Source organism: Conger conger, chromosome 5, assembly GCF_963514075.1.
Source record: "Conger conger chromosome 5, fConCon1.1, whole genome shotgun sequence".
Taxonomy (NCBI): Eukaryota; Metazoa; Chordata; class Actinopteri; order Anguilliformes; family Congridae; genus Conger; species Conger conger.
The window spans coordinates 27,595,712-27,615,055 of NC_083764.1; the positions used below are offsets into that span (position 1 = coordinate 27,595,712).

The 19,344-nt window shown below is 40.0% G+C and overlaps 1 protein-coding gene across 1 annotated transcript in view; it reads right to left on the reverse strand.

The window, feature by feature from the left end:
• Positions 1–19,344, reverse strand: part of LOC133128076 (neurexin-3a-like) — a 396,336-nt gene that overhangs the window by 228,839 nt on the left and 148,153 nt on the right. The window contains exons 13-17 of the mRNA XM_061241322.1: positions 12,917–13,036; positions 11,190–11,571; positions 9,295–9,485; positions 7,882–8,055; positions 4,205–4,324 (exon numbers count right to left, since the gene is read on the reverse strand). Of these exons, the coding sequence (XP_061097306.1) occupies positions 4,205–4,324; positions 7,882–8,055; positions 9,295–9,485; positions 11,190–11,571; positions 12,917–13,036 (987 nt within the window). The remainder of the gene's footprint in view (positions 1–4,204; positions 4,325–7,881; positions 8,056–9,294; positions 9,486–11,189; positions 11,572–12,916; positions 13,037–19,344) is intronic.

Sequence of the window (19,344 nt, forward strand, 5' to 3'; positions counted from 1 at the left end):
CTGTTGTAGTAATCCTCAAATATTTACAAAGCAAAAATCATTCTTTATTTCCTTATTCCCCGATCAGAGCAAACATATGAGTGTGACATATAAATAAGTAAAAATTTATCATATTTCATATACTGTTAATTACTTGTGCTATTAATTTAGTTTCCTCTGGGTACTCCGGTTTTCTCCCACAATCCAAAGACAGGCATGTAAGGCTACTTGGGGGAAATTAAGATGGTGTTGCTGTAAATGTGTTCAGTCAACCTAGCCTGTATAAATAAAGGTTAAATTACATGAACATTCAATTACCTATATCTTGGTGTTTTGTGATTAAAGCTTTCAATAATTTACTAATCTCAAGGCCCCCATAGCCCACTTTTGGGCCCCTAACCCCCTGTTGAGAATCACTGTGCTAAAGCAACCAAGGCTTTTCTTCGGGCCAAGCAATGGGATGTTCTTGACTGGCCAGGTCATTCACCCAACCTGAATCCAATTGAACAAGCATTTCACTTACTGAAGACAAGACAGACTGAGTCACTGTGTGTTTATGTGTGTGTCTGCGTGTTTGTGTGGGTGTTTCTGCAAGGGAGGATAGGTCCTCATGCTCTATTTCTCCATTTCCTGTCTCCTTACAAACGCTAAACGTGACCTTTTGAGGGGACAGATAATCATTAAGAACTCATTCAGTTGAATAAACAGAATAATTAGCCAGGTCAACAAGCCCAAAGCCTGTTATTCAGTCTGCCCAAGGTTCACAAGTCCTGGGAAAGAACAGGATACTAATGAGACTAAATCTGGGGGAAACACTGCTTTGAGAGGCTTTGAAGGGAAAAATCCGATTAATATACAGTACATACCGCAGAATGGCTGAGAAACAAAAGCATCAAAAGTCAAGGTCATTCAGAACACTGAGATGAAAGTGCTGCAAAAATACACCGGTTAAAGGAATCTGAATATCATTTATTGATCATAATTATGTGCTTTGCTGTGCCCTTATTTTTTCCTTAGCAGGCTACTCTTATTTTGTAGCTTTGCTGTGAGCCTTAATTTAATTTATCATTGTGAACAATACATACAATGCCTACCCTTGGTCTTTTTAATTCCGGCTGTTTTCCTGTGTTGTATTATTAAATGGTTGGCATTTATATAGCACCTTTATCCAAAGCGTTGTACAATTGATGCTTCTCACTCACACACCGACGGTGATTGGCTGCCATGCAAGACATCACACTACCCATTTGGAAAATTATGGAATTTTGGAGTTTCTAATGTATTTCGGTGCATGTGTCTGCATAGCCTACATACAAACAAGAAACTCTGCTGCTGAAATTTTGAAACGGTGCTGAAAAGCAGACCTGGGTGAAATACATAATTGTTTTGGATTCAAATACTTTTCTGCGCTTGATTGATCTTGCCTGATGCAACTAAACCAAGGAAGAGGACCTGAAGGTGGGTTTTGCAGAGTATTTCATAGGTTCCAATACACCAGACAAGCTCAGTAAAACGTAGAAATGTGACCTTTTCAAAACAGTTACATACTAGACCCAGGTCTGCTAAACAGAAGCAGAAAATGGAACATTACCAATAACACTACACTTTTAAGTCATGTGCAGACACAGGCATAGGATTAAAGTCCAAACTGAATGCACACAGATGCCAGTCAGATGTAATCTTTACATGGAGGGGAAAGGGCTGCTTGAAGACTGTGGTGGGAGTGGGGGGCCATGGTGCATGTGCTAATGTCAAGAGGATGGCAGGCGGAGGCAGAGAATCGATCCGTCAGAGCCTCGGAAAAGCAGCCGAGTGGCTTCTGAAATTCAGACTGTGGCTTCGAATGTAGGTCAGAAAGTGATTACTCTGCCAGGACCGCGATTACCGCCACCAGAAATCGCACAATTGCAATTTCTTCACATTATTATTATTTATTTTTGAAAAAATACAATACAATTTATGCTTCATGATGGCATGGTATTGTATTAGATGGATTTAATATTATTCCGCTTTACAATTTACTCACAGCCATTTTTAGAATTTTCTGCATAAGTCCTGTTCACGTCTCATCAGTTCACAAAGCTGTGAGAACGTGGTGACTAACATGGCGTGCTCTTAACACTAATGCATGGAACACTACAGTTAATAACAGTGACATTCTATTACTGACATACATTTTAATGATGTGAAGAATATATTGGAGGTGACATCATGTTGAGATAAGAATAGGGTTTGATTTCTTGCCAGTGTGACTGATTTGCAGCCGCTTTGTTTACCGAATCCTTCAGAACAGCACTCTATTGCCACCTAGTGGCCAATAATTTAAAGGGTAATTAGATACACCCTACATCAAACTGTTTTTGGTGTAAACGTTTGTATGCCTACTTCATAGTGAAACATTAATACATGCCTATATTTAATCCATCCATCCATCCATCCATTATCTGAACCCGCTTATCCTGAACAGGGTCGCAGGGGGACTGGAGCCTATCCCAGCATACATTGGACGAAAGGCAGGAATACACCCTGGACAGGTCGCCAGTCCATCGCAGGGCACACACACCATTCACTCACACACTCATACCTCAATTTAGACTCTCCAATCAGCCTAACCTGCATGTCTTTGGACTGTGGGAGGAAACTGGAGGACGCGGAGGAAACCCACGCAGACACAGGGAGAACATGCAAACTCCGCACAGAGAGGCCCCGGCCGACAGGGATTCAAACCCAGGACCTCCTTGCTGTGAGGCGGCAGTGCTACCCACTGCACCATCCGTGCCGCCTCCCCATATTTAATCATTTATGCTTAAATATCATTTTAGCTTAAAAAAATATATTTTTTTAAATGGTTGAAAAGTGTATTCTGTTGCATACAAAGTTTGAAAAATGCGATCTGCACCACGCTCTGACCCCGCCTGATGTCACTCATTTCAGGTTACAGTGATGTCATATATAGATGTCAATCAGATATCCATTTGGAAAATTGTTTGTCCTGTAGTTATGGGTCAATATGAAACGGAAAACTGCTGGCACTTGATTGGTTAGAGAACACTTTATACAAATGAGATGGACACACTTACTCTACCCACCCCAGAATATATATTTTTTTTTAACTGTGTAGAAGGTGGATTAACCACAAATGTGAATGTCTCTACAAGAGGATCATACTGGTAGTCTGTTCCATCATGGTCATTTTTCACTATGTGATGGGAGAGATGTTCAATTCACCAAGGATAAAACAAACACCTCTCTTCCTCCTCCATATCTCTTGGTGGTCTGCAGGTGCATACTTGGAAATATGTGGTGCTTCCATTCTTCTGTTGAATGATATTAGTGAGGAAGATATGCTAGGATATGGTTTCACACACCTCATAACATACTCCAGTCCAAGTGTGAAGCAGCACATAGTGAATGCCTGAAAAGCCATGAAAACCAAGTCGAAATGCAAAGCCAAAAACAGAGCACAAATCTATTAAAAACACTAAAAATCAGCCCACAAAGCCATTGAAAACCGTAAAAGCCAAATTGCAAAGCCATTGAAACCTGTAAAAACAATACAACAAAACCATTGAAAACCATGAAAACCAGACCACAAAGCCATTAAAAACCATTGGAAACCAGACCACAAAACCATTGAAAACCATGAAACCCAGACCACAAAGCCATTAAAAACCGTAAAAACCAAATAACAAAGCCATTAAAAACCATTGGAAGCCAGACCACAAAACCATTGAAAACCATGAAAACCAGACCACAAAGCCATTAAAAACTGTAAAAACCAAATAACAAAACCATTGAAAACCATGAAAACCAGACCACAAAGCCATTAAAAACCGTAAAAACCAGACCACAAAGCCATTAAAAAGCGTAAAAACCAAATAACAAAGCCATTAAAAACCATTGGAAGCCAGACCACAAAACCATTGAAAACCATGAAAACCAGACCACAAAGCCATTCAAAACCGTAAAAACCAAATCACAAAACCATTGAAAACCATGAAAACCAGACCACAAAGCCATTAAAAACCGTAAAAACCAGACCACAAAGCCATTAAAAAGTGTAAAAACCAAATAACAAAGCCATTAAAAACCGTAAAAACCAAATAACAAAGCTATTAAAAACCATTGAAAACCAGACTGCAAAGTCATTGAAAATAGTAAAAACAAAACAACGGGAGGGGGGAACTGCGAGGGAGGACGGCGCCTCCTGTTGGAAAACACTCACGGTCGTTGCACTGCGTTCCCACGTAGGACGTCATGGAGCAGTCGCAGGTGAAGTTCTCCCACTGCTGGATGCAGACCCCCATGTTGGCACACGAGTCCTCCTGGCAGGTAGTGCTGGGGCCTGTGAGGGCAGAGGAGCATGCTATGACTCCGGCAGCCAGGTGGGGGCGGCAGAGAGCTCAGTCAGGAGGAGCATGTGGGAGGGTCAGTAGTTGGGTTTCCATCCAACCGTTTTCGTGCAAAATTTGTATTGCCGCATAAGAAAGCCGCAGCGGAAAACACTTGAAATTCGAAAAACACCAAAATATTGCGAAGATGTTACGCTTGGCCGAGGTGGAAAAGTTGGCATATCAATAGAGAGAAAGATGTGAAAAAGATGGAAACTGATGGAAACATATTTTTCCAAGAAATGATGACATGTCGTGGACCTAAGTCACATGCTCCAGAAAGCCCAAAAATGCCAGCTGGCATAGACACCGTCCCCCAGATCTCTGGCTGGCCCCAGCTGGCGGTCCTTTGATTATGTAATCTTGTTGTGCCCTCTTCAGAACATTCACAAAACAGTAGTTGTTGGAAACCATTGAAATTTGCTTAACATTTACAAAACATTTGGATGGAAGTTAGAGAGGCATACGGCCAGGTCAGGTCACTGAATCCCATAACATGGGTATTCACACAGGGGTCAATCACAGAACAGTCACTTGCTTCCTATTTCCTTTTCTTACCAGTGCAGGTCTTCACCTATAGTAGGGAGACCCTGGCACAAACAGGGGATGTTTAAACAAGAGGACTTTGCGTAGTTGCATTTGTGCAAGATAGATAAGTCTGTTTTCATTCATGTATTAATGTTTTCTGACATTTTCCGACATTTTAACGTGCCCCAGAGCTGTTTGAACTTTTTGTCCTGAAACGCTGCAACAGTTTCACGCCCACTACTTTTAACTGAATTGTACTGGCCAGGAATAGGTCTATAGTCATATCAAAGACATCTATCTTCTGGGTGAAAATATTTGCTCTAATATGTGTATATATTTTTGAATTAACTGAAACCACTTGTGAACCAATCAGATAACTTTTCCTCTCCACATAAAAAAAACCCCAAAAAAATACTTTGATTGGTTCTAATTAGTGACTAATAACACATAGCATTACATCCAATTTCAAGGTTCGTGAATTCACACTCCCTTGGCAGCATGTATCCCGGCGCTTCCATTTTAGAGGGAAGTCAGAAGATCCAGCGTGAAAATAAAACTTTTCCACAGGAATCGTGGAAATGAGAGTGTGATGTAGAAGGATACAGAGATAACTGCAAATAAAGAGTGTAAGTGCATTTTTATGCAAGCCCTGAAGGAAACAGAAACTGTGAACAAAATTAGATAGAGTAAAAGTGCATTTATCGTGTAATGTGATACCGGTCTCTCTCAAACAATGATTCATTTCAGGAAAAACACCTCATTTCACTTTTGGAAGAAATGTCTTTTTAATGTTGCTTACATATTGCACGGACTGAAAAAACAGGGGTATAGATTTATGGAGGAGCATAATATTTTTTTGTGCACTCTTCAAAATGGAATCCAAATAATTGTACCAACCACAGTGATTCCTTAACTGTTGACCTAAAAATGTTGTACAAGTAATGGCAAATACTAACTACAGATTTTGTTTCTTTTGAGGAAAAAGGAACAGTTAAGTATCCTATACTCTCCGAAAAAATGGTTGTTGGGCTTGTCTCCAAAGAGGAACCATTTTTAGTTCTTTATGGAACCCTCTATCATAGTGAAAGCTGCCAGACATTTTGGCCAGATCGGGTTCTTCTATGGAATCAAAGGGTTCCTTTTCTGAGTATAGCAAAAATGTTTACCTAATTACTCTCTTCATAGTATACTGACTGGAGTTGTTCTGAGCATTTTAACTTGAACAGAATGATTCCTACTTTAATCTATTATCATTTCAATAATAAACGTATGAAACATCAATGTCCCACTTCCTTGTTTTATTTTCATTCTTGCTCCTACATATATACAAAACTGATTAATAATAACAAAAAAATTAATAATAATAAGTAATAAATGTGCAGTAAATGTGCAGAGTCATTTGTGGAAAAGCTGGTCTGCTCAACATCAATTATAGAGAAAGCAGATAAAACAGGCAAGCAAATACATTATGATGAAAATCATGACTGAAACCAAAAAGATGAGAAAGGACTGGCATTGTGGTCTTTCTTATTTGTTGCCCCTTGATTAAATCAGCTCTGGGAATGGGCTGTACAAATTGAATTTCCATCACTTCTTCTAATTAATGTGCTAATCGTGTTCCCAATCAGCTCTGATAAGAGTTGCAGTTCTAAACAGGCGGACAGCATACCACTCGAGGAACTCTCAATACAGTCCAGAAATTTTAATGAAGTCTTGGTACAGCGGTTACGGAAAAAGAAAATAATAATAAAACTAATAAAATAAAATAAAATAATAGCTTGGCAGAATGAACATTAAGTAAGAAAAAAAGCAATGCTTTAAAACATGGCCTAGTAGTAAATGACCTAAAGACATTCAATAGACAGACAGACAGATAGATTGATAGGTGGATGGATAGATGGATCACATGTTAACACTACCTAATCCCCCCACCCAAAAAACTAATTAGTCAGGACATAATAGAAGAGCAGATATGTCAATCGTGTCCCATTTTTCTGATTTATATGAAACTGTCATTATGTACTCATTTCTACTCGCATCTCTTGGAGTGCTGCGAGCCCTGAGTTTGTTCAGGCTGAAACATGATTAAAACGTGTTGCTAGCTTTGTAAGTGCAAATTAAAACAACAGTGCCATCTTGTGGCTATTTAACCTTCCTACACTACATGAATGAAGTGAAGCCCATGTCAAATATGTTGCCTCTGTGACGTAGGTTGACTGCATGAAAACTGCTACATCACAGAGTTATCCACTGTTCTGTAGGAACTCTTAAAGTGATTTACAAGGAAGACCACATTTTCATTCAAGAACATCTGCCGTAATCCTGCTGCCTTACAGTCTGTTGTTTTGTGCTGCATAAATGAAAAACATTAGAGCCAAGCAGAATTTCTTTCATTATTTGAGGTTTTCATTCTGGCTATGTTATTTCCAGCTTATACAGAGGATAAGGAGGAGTGGTTTAGAATTTTGTCATAGCATGTTGTCATAGATTACCAGATGGCTGTTTGAATAATGTGGGTTGATGGGCGGGCAGGCGGGAGACTAGAGGCGGGGCCGCATTAAGCTGAAGAGGAAGGGTCTCTGTCAGCGAGCATCACGACACCAGAGTAGTGTTACAAGTGTTGAGACCATTATAAGGTTCTAACTGATATTTTTGACAAAAATGAGACCCAGGAGCAAAAAAGTTTAAGTGAAAATATTTTCAAAATATGTTCTTATGTGAAGAGAAACACTAAATAGAGCTCAGGGAAGCCAAAATGTAACATCCTCATTTGAAGACAGAGGGTCTCAGGAGGTTAAAGGGCACTAAATATACTATCTGTAAGGTACACAAAAAGACTGTTTAAAAGTGTGAAAAGATGCAACATTTGAAAAGGTGTATGTGCTTGAATACCGTTCATTTTTGTTATATTTGAAGATCAATATCTCACAACCACTCAGAACTGTATAACTCTGAGGTCACGGTGTTGGGGGAACGTACGGACCTTCACAGCCACGCTCGATCTGGCTGCTCCGGAAAATGGCGTCGTTGACCAGGTCCGGCAGCCGACCATTGAGGTCCACGGAAGCCAGGCAGCCTTGGAAACCATCCCTGGACACCACCAGCTTGGGAAGGGTGCCGTACATGCCTGGACCCAGCCCAGCTACGTAGAGCTCACCTTACAAGGGGACAAGAAAGAGAAACATTGTACGAAAGCAGCTAGAGAGTTAAAAATGAAGACAGCAAGCATAATATTTGTTCTTCCATTCCTTCCATTATTTCTGGTCCTTTAAAAAAAAAGGATTAGTGTTGTGTGTGGGGGCCGTGGGGGCAGGCATAGAGCATATCACATAATCCAGTGGTTCCAGGCATAGAGCATATCATAGAATTCAGTAGTTACAGGCATAGAGCATATCACATAATCCAGTGGTTCCAGGCATAGAGCATATCATAGAATTCAGTAGTTACAGGCATAGAGCATATCACATAATCCAGTCGTTACAGGCATAGAGCATATCACAGAATCCAGTGGTTACAGGCATAGACCATATCGCAGAAAACTCCTCACTTATCCAACATGTAAAATGAATATATTTGACTGTATCTGTTAATTATTCTGATCTAAATTATCAATTCAATTGAAGAATGTGTTGATAGGCAGAGCAACTTTTTGGATCAACCTTCATCAAAATGTACAACTCACAACCAGATTAGAATTAAAAGTATGTTTCAAATACGGCAAGTATTCAACATCTGAAGCTAAAGGTTCAACTACCTTAACATTGAATGTTACAGACATTTACAGACAAGCTATAGTCACAAAATAAATGAAAGAAAGACAACACCAAACCACTACTTGTCTCTACCAAGGTAATGGCAAAACCAGAATTCAAAAACCAACAGACAATATTCCAAAAAGACTAGGGATGAAATGTAGAACACCAGACCTAGATGCACGACTCACATTCCAACTGCCAACCAAAAAGTAATGCCAGGACAATATTTTATGTAGTTGAAAGAGGGGGAGGGACACCCTCTCTTTTCCTGTCTCCATGGCACTTGTACATGAAAATCCCAGGATATCAGCAGATTCAAACCACCCTGTCCGGCACCAACAATCATTCCATGGTCAAAGTACCATTTCTTCCACATTCTGACATTTAGTCCGAAAAACAGCTCAACCTCTTACCCATGTCTGCATATTTTTTTCAATAATTTAGTTGCTGCCACATGATTGGCTGATTAAATATTTGCATTAACAAGCTGGTGTACAGGCCTACCTAATAAACTGCTCAGTAAGTGTACAGTCTCATGCATTGCTGGGCTTCTGTGAAGAAAGGGAAAACTGAGCAGCAAATTGGCATTTCCGAAGGAAAGCGTGTAGGAGAAAAAATGGCACAATAGCATGCGGGTTCACCTTTCAGGTCCAGGTTTTTGGCCCCGTTGACCACCTGGCTGACGGACTTGGCATCCACCTTCAGCGTGTGCGTGTTGCCGTTGTCTCTGGTGATGACCACATTATGCCACTGGTTGTCGTTGAGAGCGCGGTCGCTGTTCCCCTTCAGCAGGCTGGGGCCGTTGCCCAGGTCGAACACATAGTGGATGTAGCTGTGGGAAGACAGTTAAGTGTGTGACCGCATCCTGACCTTCCTGTGACCGTGGAACATCCTCCGGCCATTTTAAAACTATCCAGAAAAAAGACAGTCCTAATGGACTATGATCATCCTCTGACCATACTAATACCTTAAGAAGCCAGTCCAAAGACAATACCTAGAATATGCTACAGGATTTTACTCAAGGTTTTGTAGTTTAAGATCTTAAAAGGCCCACACGCATCAATGTTCTCTTCCTGCTTTCAGCAGGAAACGATCACAAAGAGCAATTATGTAGGTTTTTTTTTAAGTTCCTAACCCTCCCCCTACAGCCAAATTCCCCATCCCCTTCTGCCTCCTGTGGCCAGCTCTCAGTGTTAACATTTAGCAACATCATGCAATAATTATGCAAAAATATATGTCATATCACATGGAAATTTGTTTTACAAACAGCTCGGAAAAATAGCATTGCATTTTCTACCAAAATTGCCATTGTTTTACTTGAATCAGTATGGAATGCAAATCGACTGTTCCAGCATGAGATGAAAAGCTGAAAATGAAGAAAAAAATATTTGCGTGGGCCTTTAAGAAAATCCACAATTTCTGTGTGATTGCTGCATGCAGCTGTCTCGAATGGCCATTTAATGTAAGACGGTCAGGCACTGAATTACAGCCCTCTCAAAACCAAGCTAGACTGCCACGCTTGCAAGAATATCAAACTGATTACATTTTTCCACAAGTCTTTAGGCATGGCTTGTGTGTGTGACCCCTGTGACCTTAGTGATGGACGGAAATACCAGTGATTTTTATAAGAAATTGTCAGTAAATGTCAGATGCATTCTGTTGTAGACCCTATGGTTGTGTTACGGTGTGAGGGCAGGTGTGGATTAAAGCAATGGCATGCCTGCACTACAGTACAGTGTGTGTTGTACTCTCTATAGCTCTTCTCTGCAAATGGTCACTACTGCGTTTGAAATAGCACACTACACACTATATATTTATACTTTCGTTCAGCATACATGCATTTTCGAAGATACCAAGTCATCATAGAACATAGAACCACTTTATGCAGAGTGCGCATTGATGATGGTAGCTAGTTGATGTGACTGTGTAAGGAAAACAGAATTTTTTTTTTAAATGTTAACTATATGAATTGATTTTAACTATGTTCCATTCAGCATAGTTAAAAGTTTGCATTTTAATGGTCCAACTGTTTCACCTCTTTAATTTGAACACTGGTAGTTTTAGCAGACTATTTTATGCAGCTATGGTTTCAGACATACTAATACTATTTGTACACACTGAAAAGTAAACTAGTATTCGGCCTCTGTCTCTCTCTCTCTCTCTCTCCCTTTCTCAGGTCTCTGTCTTTCTCAGTCTTTCTGTCATTCTCTCTCTCTGTCTTTCTCTCTCTCTCTCTCTCTCTCTCTCTCTCTCTCTCTCTCTCTCACTCATTTACTCTCTGCAACAGTAATATTGGGGACAATGAAGTATATCTTTAATGTTGAATCGCTCATAATGCTTCCTGAAACAAAGTTCCTATTGTTGGTTAAAGCAGCATTAATAACCTCCTATTAAATGTCTCCTACAGATCCAATGATAGGTGTCACCATTTGTATATGCTGGCTCTCAATGTTTTGCAGGACTTAATCGATCAATTAAACAGTAGATTACACAGCAGCTGCTTGGGTTCAGAATTAGAAAATGGCCGCCCGCTCACCCTTTGACCAGCTCTACGGCAATGAAGTCACTGCCGTCGCCGCTGTTGTAGAAGATGAATCCGTCGGGCGAGGTGGTCTTGAACTGGAAGAAGAGGTGCATGGAGGCGTAGGCCTGCAGAGTGGCCAGGCTGAGGTAGCTGCCTCTGGTGCGGAAGGTGACGGGGTCGGCGATGATGGAGCGCATGCCGAAGCGGGCGTTGAGCTCGCAGTAGTCGATGTCGCCGTTCTTGCACAAGTCGATGTAGAGCAGGCCGTTGAAGCGGAGGCCCTGGAGGTGGCCGATGAAGCTGGAGGGCACATGTGCCGCGTAGCGTCGCTCTGTCATGATGCCCGTCTCCACGTTGTGGAACTCCAGGCGGGTGTGGTCGCCCATCATCTGACCTGAGCATCGACAGCGGGGGGGGGGGGGGGGTTGAGTGTTACCGTGACGATTGAGAGAAGAATGCAGGAGGGGAGAATCGAAGCAGAAGCCTCATTTACGCTTTGTCGCACAACCCTTGCGGCAAGCGTCATATGACACATTTTCAACTGAGAAGTGTGACCGAAATATCTTTCTCAGTGTTGCACACCTGTCGAATTTTGATATGTCGCGTTTTTAATAACATCATGTTTCTAGCACAATGTTTATTGGGAACATTGGTTCATATGGAACATAGAAAGTCATTGTCATGGAGACATCTTGTTTTCCTTGTTGCAAGGGCTGTGCAACGAAATATAAATCAGGCTTACCAGTGGGATGGCGAAGCACTGTAATATTTTAAGGCCTGGGGCTGGAAACTCAGAGGGTTGCTAGTATGAAGTATGAATATGTGGGAAGTCCAGGTTCAGAAAGTAAAAGTCCATCCTGATATTTTGTTCCAATCTCTTGGATTCACAAATTTACACAAATCTTCCGCCAGGAGGTAGAACTAATTACTGAAATCAGCTGGCTCAGTTCATGGGTGGAATAAACACACGCCAGGACTTTCTGACCCCTGGACCTTCCACCTCTGCATGTGTGCATGTTGTACTGCTGTTGTAAGCTTGGCAAATGACTTAACTTGAATTACAACTCTCATGTTCAGCTGTATGAATGGATAATGAAGTGGTTAAACGATGTGTAAAACGAGTTGTATAAGTCACATTGTGGCTGCTAGGCATATAGATAATGCTAAGGAAACGCATAATATTAATATAATAGTCAATGTTGCCATGGCCTTTGAGACCAAGAGTGAAGAACAGCATATGGGCTTTTAAAAGTAAATGTCCATGTAAGGTTCAGAGAGCAGTGCCCCCAACATGTAATTCAGGCTTCTCTGTATAATTATCTGTACAGGCTGTACAAAGAGTTGGCGAATGCCATGTAAACCATGACATTGAGAATCTTCCTTTTGCATATTAGCTAGCTATTTTACCTGCACTTGAGAGTTGGAAATGTGTAACAGCATAACCTGCAGTAAAACCCAGCTACGACCAGCTTGAAATGACCAGCTACCAGCTGTTTAAAAACACAGCTTGAGCTGGTCAAACCATGTTGAGAATGGAACCGGTCTGAACTGGTCATCCAGCTACCAGCTGTTTCAAAGCCTAGCTTGAGCTGCTTTTTTCAGCAGGGTATGACTCCCCTTTAGAGCACATTATCTACAGTAAGTAGATACATAACAATTGGACAACTAATTTAACTTAACAGAGGACAGAAACACAAACATTTTATACGTAGAGACGTATAAATATGAAGTGAAAATACCTTCAGCCACATCATCGTCAACCGTGAGCTTGTAATTTTTACCACGTCGCACCACTCGGACAGCGTGCCACTCGTTATCGTTGAGTTTGCTGCCAGCGTAAAGAGTCTCTGGTCCTTTGCCTGAGAACAATGGCGGGTCACACATGTTAATACCACCCTATAGCTACACCAAACCTTTGCTTTTTCAAGAAGGCTAGACCTGCTTTACTCTGCTAGAAAACCTCAAGATCATTGTGATTAAAGTGTAATGATATGAATGATATGACTAAATATTCAATATTGAATAGTGCTTTCAGTTGAAGAGGAAACCAATGAGTGATTTCTTTCATTTTTCGGTCTCATCAAATATCAAAAGCAAAGGTTTGGTTTTCAAGGATATAGCGATATACTGATAAGATCTTAGCAATGTGTTATGTACCCAATATGTACTTACTGTAAAAGGTACCAGAAAATACTAGTCTCATAAATGATCATAAATAACATCATATAAATCTGCTTTTACTCATGACCAGGTCTTGAAAAGTAAATCTCTCTGTCCTCCATCATTTCTACGCACAAGCAAAACACAGTTAATTCCTGTGAAAACTGCTGGAGCAAATTTCAGCAATTGTCATAATTCAATTCAATTCAATTCAATTTTATTTGTATAGTGCTTTTTACAAAGGGACTTTGTCGCAAAGCAGCTTTACAGAATTAGAAACCAGGCCCCAAGAGTACGCCTAGGGCAACAGTGGCAAAAAAAAAAACTCCCTGGAAACAGGAAGAAACCTTGAGCAGAACCTGACTCAGTAGGGGAACCCATCTGCTGGTTGACACCGGGTTGTAGAAACAATGGTTTTAAACAGAAAACCAGATTAAATAAAAGTACATAAATGTCCAATAACTTGAAGCACAGATGAGGTTGAGGGATGGCAGGAACACCAATGGGTGGCACTGTCAGGCAAGGGGACAGGCTTGGTGCTACAGCTGAATCAGCAGTGGCAGGAGGGAGTTGTACGGCTGGTCTTGGGCTGGAGCTCCGGGCCAGGAGGGGGTGCACAGGAAAGTTTGGCTCACACTCCGGGCAGGTGCCCAGAGCGGGCATAACCATTTTCAAACAATCGGAGACTGAAGTATCCACCTGGATGAGTCTATGCCTTTCTCTGTTTCTAAGGTAATGCCCTAGACTATTCAAACTAAACATGAATTCAATTATTATCGCAGTTGTCATGTTTTAATGCTGCATTATATCCTCAGGTTTTTAATTCAATGCAATGCCATTCCATTTTACTTGCAGTAAACTTCTCACAAAGGACCACTTCTCAGACATTTTTGACCGAGGGCCCTGAGCAAAGCAAGGGCAAGGAAAAGTAGAAGACAAAACCTTGAGTGTATTTCCACTCAGGAGGCTGATACTCAGTCCTGGCAGATGCTGGGTAGACTAAATCACCATTTAAAGGCCCACACACATCAGTCTTCCCGGTTTAGTATCTAAAACACCCATGAAACATTTGCAAAGAATAGTGACGTACAGTGGGGTCCAAAAGTCTGAGACCACATCGAAAATCTGGAGGGGTTTCTTTCATGTAATCCTGGAAATAGCCAGAAAGTCTTAGGATTTTGAAGTAACAAATGAAAGTTATTTCAAAGCTTTGCAAGAGCTACTCAAAGACCAAAGAAGAGCAAGGAGTGCTGGACAATCCACAATCACCTGACCTCAACCCCATTGGACATTTATGGTGGTGCCTGAAGACTGACAGAAGCCAAGCAACAAGTAACAAGTTGGTCTTTGGAACATTGTAAAATAATGCTGGGACAACCTGAATCATCAGGTTCTGCACACATTTGCCAGCTTGAGTGAATGTTCCCATTAAAGCAAAAGGTGGACATACCAAATACTAATTAATTATGAAATGAATGTCATTTTTTCAAAGATTAAAGTTTTCACTGAAATGGTTATGCTGATAATATTAAGTAAGTAATTTAGAACATCAACAGGGTTCTTAAAAGGTGTCAAAAGGCTTTTCGCTAAGTCTAAATGAGGCAGAGTACGTGGGCTCAGTGGTTTATATTTAGCAACGTCATCCGATAATTATGCGAAAACATACATCCTGTCACATGGGGAATCAGCTTGGAAAAATAGCAGTTAGATCATAACATATGCGTTTTGACGAAAATAGCCATTTTTTCAGTGTTGAACAAGAAAATCAAAAACTCCAAGATGATATGAAAAGCTCAAGACACACAGAAAATTATGTGTTTGGGCCTCAAAGGTCTAAGACCACACATATGTGATAAGAATGCTGTGAACTGAACACTCTAACGCAGATGTCACAATCACTACTGGCAACTGAAAGAACACTGAACACTGAAAATCTATTCTTCAAAGGGTTCATACGATTAGTAAATGACTTTTGCCTTTATTGTTCTAAGCATAAACATTTTCATTTATTTGCCCTCTGCCTACACGTTTACAGACTGAGCCACTGTCAGCAGGAGCAGCAGAAATGAGCACGTGCAAAACCTGCTTCAGCCTGAAGGTGCCACTGGCAGCCACAATGTGTTTGCTGGCATCCAAGAAGGTACTGAATAACCCTGTGCAAGTTATTTCCCAAAAAACATTAGGAATTCTTAAAGGTCTTAATGCCATACTGTTTGAACTATTCCAGTGGTAGCTGCTGCTATAAAGATGCATGCTAAATATTGCTATCTATATCAGCACAAACAAGTGACAGAGGTGGCTTATCAAACAGCACATCCTATTGAGGAAGTTAATTTAGTGCTCTACCAACAGCAAGTGCTTGGCTCAGCATGGCTTTTCTCTGAGTGATAAAAAAGTGGCAAATAATGGCAACATTTTCAAAGGGCACGTGCTACTTTAGGCCCATCCAAATTTATGAAGTATGTTGAGTCAATAGGATGAGACCACAGCTGCGATTGTGCTTTTCAAATGAAAGGAAATGATCCCTGTATTTACTGGACTGTTGAGCCAATTTGCAGCTGAGGAAATTGATTAAAAAACATAAACAATATCATTACCCCAATATAATGCATATCAGCATACGGATTGTCAGTAGAAGAATCAAATGGGCAGTTCCTGAATCTCTCTGCCCTTTAACCCTTTAAGGTGTGAATTTCGAATAAATAAATAAAAAAAACCTTCAAAGGGCGAACCTCTAAATGACACATTCTGTTTAATAATGTCCATTACCACAGTATTGTCCAAGGTCCGGTCATTAATTGATTGATTGATTGATTGATTGATTGAGTTTATTTGACAATTTAAAATACACATACAGCCATTTGCCATTCCAATGACAGTACACACATAAAAAATCATCAAGGACAACCGAAAAAAGTCAAAGACTTATTTTCATTGTGGTCCTCTAAGTGTGTGTATGTGTGTGTGTGTGTATGCGCGTGTGTGTGTGCCCACGCTTGTGTATGTGTTTGACTGAGAAAACAAGCAGCAGCTGAATCCATTATTGACGCCATTCTCCCAAAATCACAGGCTGTTGCAGAGATTATTTGAGCCGACACATATGATTGGGCATTCAAAATTAGCAGGGAACCTGAACCGATGAACCTGTTAAGATAACTTCCCAGCTGCAAGCTGGATATAATTATCCAGTGTATGCGTCACATATTTCTCACATTTTCTATTGAAATTCTTATGCTCCCCGAGGGACCATTTTTGCTTACAATTATGCTTAATGTTTAACCTTATCATTTTGCTTTTAAGAATTCTGCACTCCAGCCACAGTTATTATGGACCAAATTGCCTTTCCCATATTCATTCATAGGTACTGCACAATAATACATTTAAAATCCTGAAAATTGAAATATCAGGATATGGTTACACATTCTACAGTCATAAGGCTGCATATAATAAACAACAGAGATAATGATCTATATTGTATGTTCAAACATCCAAGAAAACAATATACTTTCATTTCAATACATTTACTGTCATGTTTCAATTATTTTTTTTTTTTTCTGAAAACCAAAGGTTGCAAATAAAATCAAACAATACAATTTCACTTTAATTAATATAGTCTAAAGAAACTATATTGTGGCATTATATCACTTCCTGTTTCAGTGGAGTATAAAAATTAGGTAACAAGCATTCCTTCCATCCTTGCAAATCCCTTAGTCAACCATTAGCATTGGAAAAGCTAATTAACTGTCAATTCAGAGGACACAGATGGTTATTGACCATCACAAGTTGGGTAATGGGTACAAAAAATACATAAATGGTTGAAGATATCACTGTAAGGGCAATAATAAAAAGGAGTAACACATATGGAATGGTTGCAAACTTGCCAGGAAGAGGATGTAAGTGCAAATTATCCCCACAGATGGTAAGGAAGATATTGAGGGAGGCTATAAGTAACCCAATAATCGCAGTTTAAGAATAGCAGCGATTGGTTTTGTCTTGGTGTCACCAATTCTAAAAAAAAAAAACCCATAAAATGGAACCTCCATACCAACAAACTCAAGGGTGGCACAAAGGCTTACTGAGCACAATGAAGAAAACCAAGCATCTTGAGTTTGCCAAACCTCATTGGAATTATAACTGGAACACAGAGTGCTTTGGTCAGATGAGTCTTAGTTATAGGTGTTCTGCATCTCAGTCTCCAGACTTAAATCTCATGAAAAACATGCGGTCTGAACTGAAGAGGGGGGTATGCCAAGGATATCAATGATTCTGAAAAGTTCTGCATGGACTTAAGTCAATAACTATTGTTTTTTTTAAGGTTACAGCACTTTTTGTGCATATTTAAGGCCAATAATTCTGGAGCCCACTGTATATTTAATTTAATTGATGAATTAAATTGAATTGGTTATGTTTTCATTCAACTTTTTCAAATTTGTACTGAAAATAAATGTAACCATGGAAAGCCTCAATGAAACATTCAATAAGCTACAGTTTTTGGCAATAACTGAAAACTGAGCATATTTATATCAATAAGTACTGTATGTGTTGCATGTGTTCAGTTTCCATTAGTCCAGTGAAGCTTTCATGAATCTAGTCATGAGTAAAAGCAGCATCTCTACATTAACATACTGTTCAATTTCAGCTAACCAGTGCATATACAGGAGTAGATCTACATCTGGTCTTCTGAAGACACACATAGTCTCAAAATGCACACAGAGCTCAAAAAGAAAAAGGCTAAATATATCAAAAGCACAAAAAAGAAAATTGTTGACAAGTAACACAATTTTATGTACATTTGTTGGGCAATAGGTTGTACTGTATGGTGGCTATAACACCTAACTCTGCTATGGGTTTGACTCTCAAGTATGTTTTCAGCCAGAATGAGATAATTCACCGAAGCTCTTCCAGTCGAAGTCCTGCCTTTTTATATGATATATCGTATAGTTGCAGTCATAGAAAGTTGGATTAGCAGTAGCTACGGTAAGATCATGCTACAGGTAACATTTCCGGTAGCATGAACATTTAGCCTCAGTGACCAATGTATTAGGTAGACCTGTACACCAGTTGGTTAAGTTAATATCTAATCAGCCATCATGTCACAGCAACGCAATGCATACAAGCATGCAGACATAGCCATAGTTGTTGTGCAGTCCAAACTTCAGAAAGGGGAAGAAATCTATAGTAAGTGACTTTGACCGTGGACAGATTTTTGGTGCCAGATTTGGTGGTCAGAGTTTGAGTAAAACTGCTGTAATTTTCATAGACAACAGTCTCTACAGTTTACAGCGAATGGTATATAAAAAAAAGAAAAACATCCAGGAAGCGGCAGTTCTGTGAGCAAAATTGCCTTGTTGAGAGAGGTCAGAGGAGAATGGATTCAAGGTGACAGCAACTCAAATAACCATGCATTACAGTGGTATGTAGAAGAGCATCCCTGAACATTGCTCATGCACCAATAAGTACAAAAAAATACAAAATCGAATAAATACCTAATAAAGTGGTCATTGAGTAGACAGTACGATTAAGTCACTCATTGCATCTCACTTTGAGATTGTACCTCCATCAACTCTCCCCATCTATCAACTCTCCCCAGTCAATTTTGTTCATTTGATAATTTATTTGTTGGCATCTACTGGTCAAAATTTTGCCTGGTAAATAATAAATTGGTGCTTCAAAAATGGAATGGCATTTAATGTGATGCATTTACTGTTACGGACAGCTAAAAAACATGATGGCAGCTGGAATGGGAAAGGAACAGGTATTTGTAACCAAAACGTTAGTGGCGCGGATTATCAGATGGGGAACGGCTAATGGACTGTAGGCTTGAATGATGCACTTAACCTGATTTGCTTCATTAAAGCACCCAGCTAGTATTTAACAGTGGCGACTATGAAAAATAGTATGGTATGCAAGTTGATCTGGATAAGGGAGCCTCTTAAATAAGAAGAATGTTTTACGCAACCGTCAAACGCACAAGCACATTTCAGTGTGGAATAAATACCTATGTTGC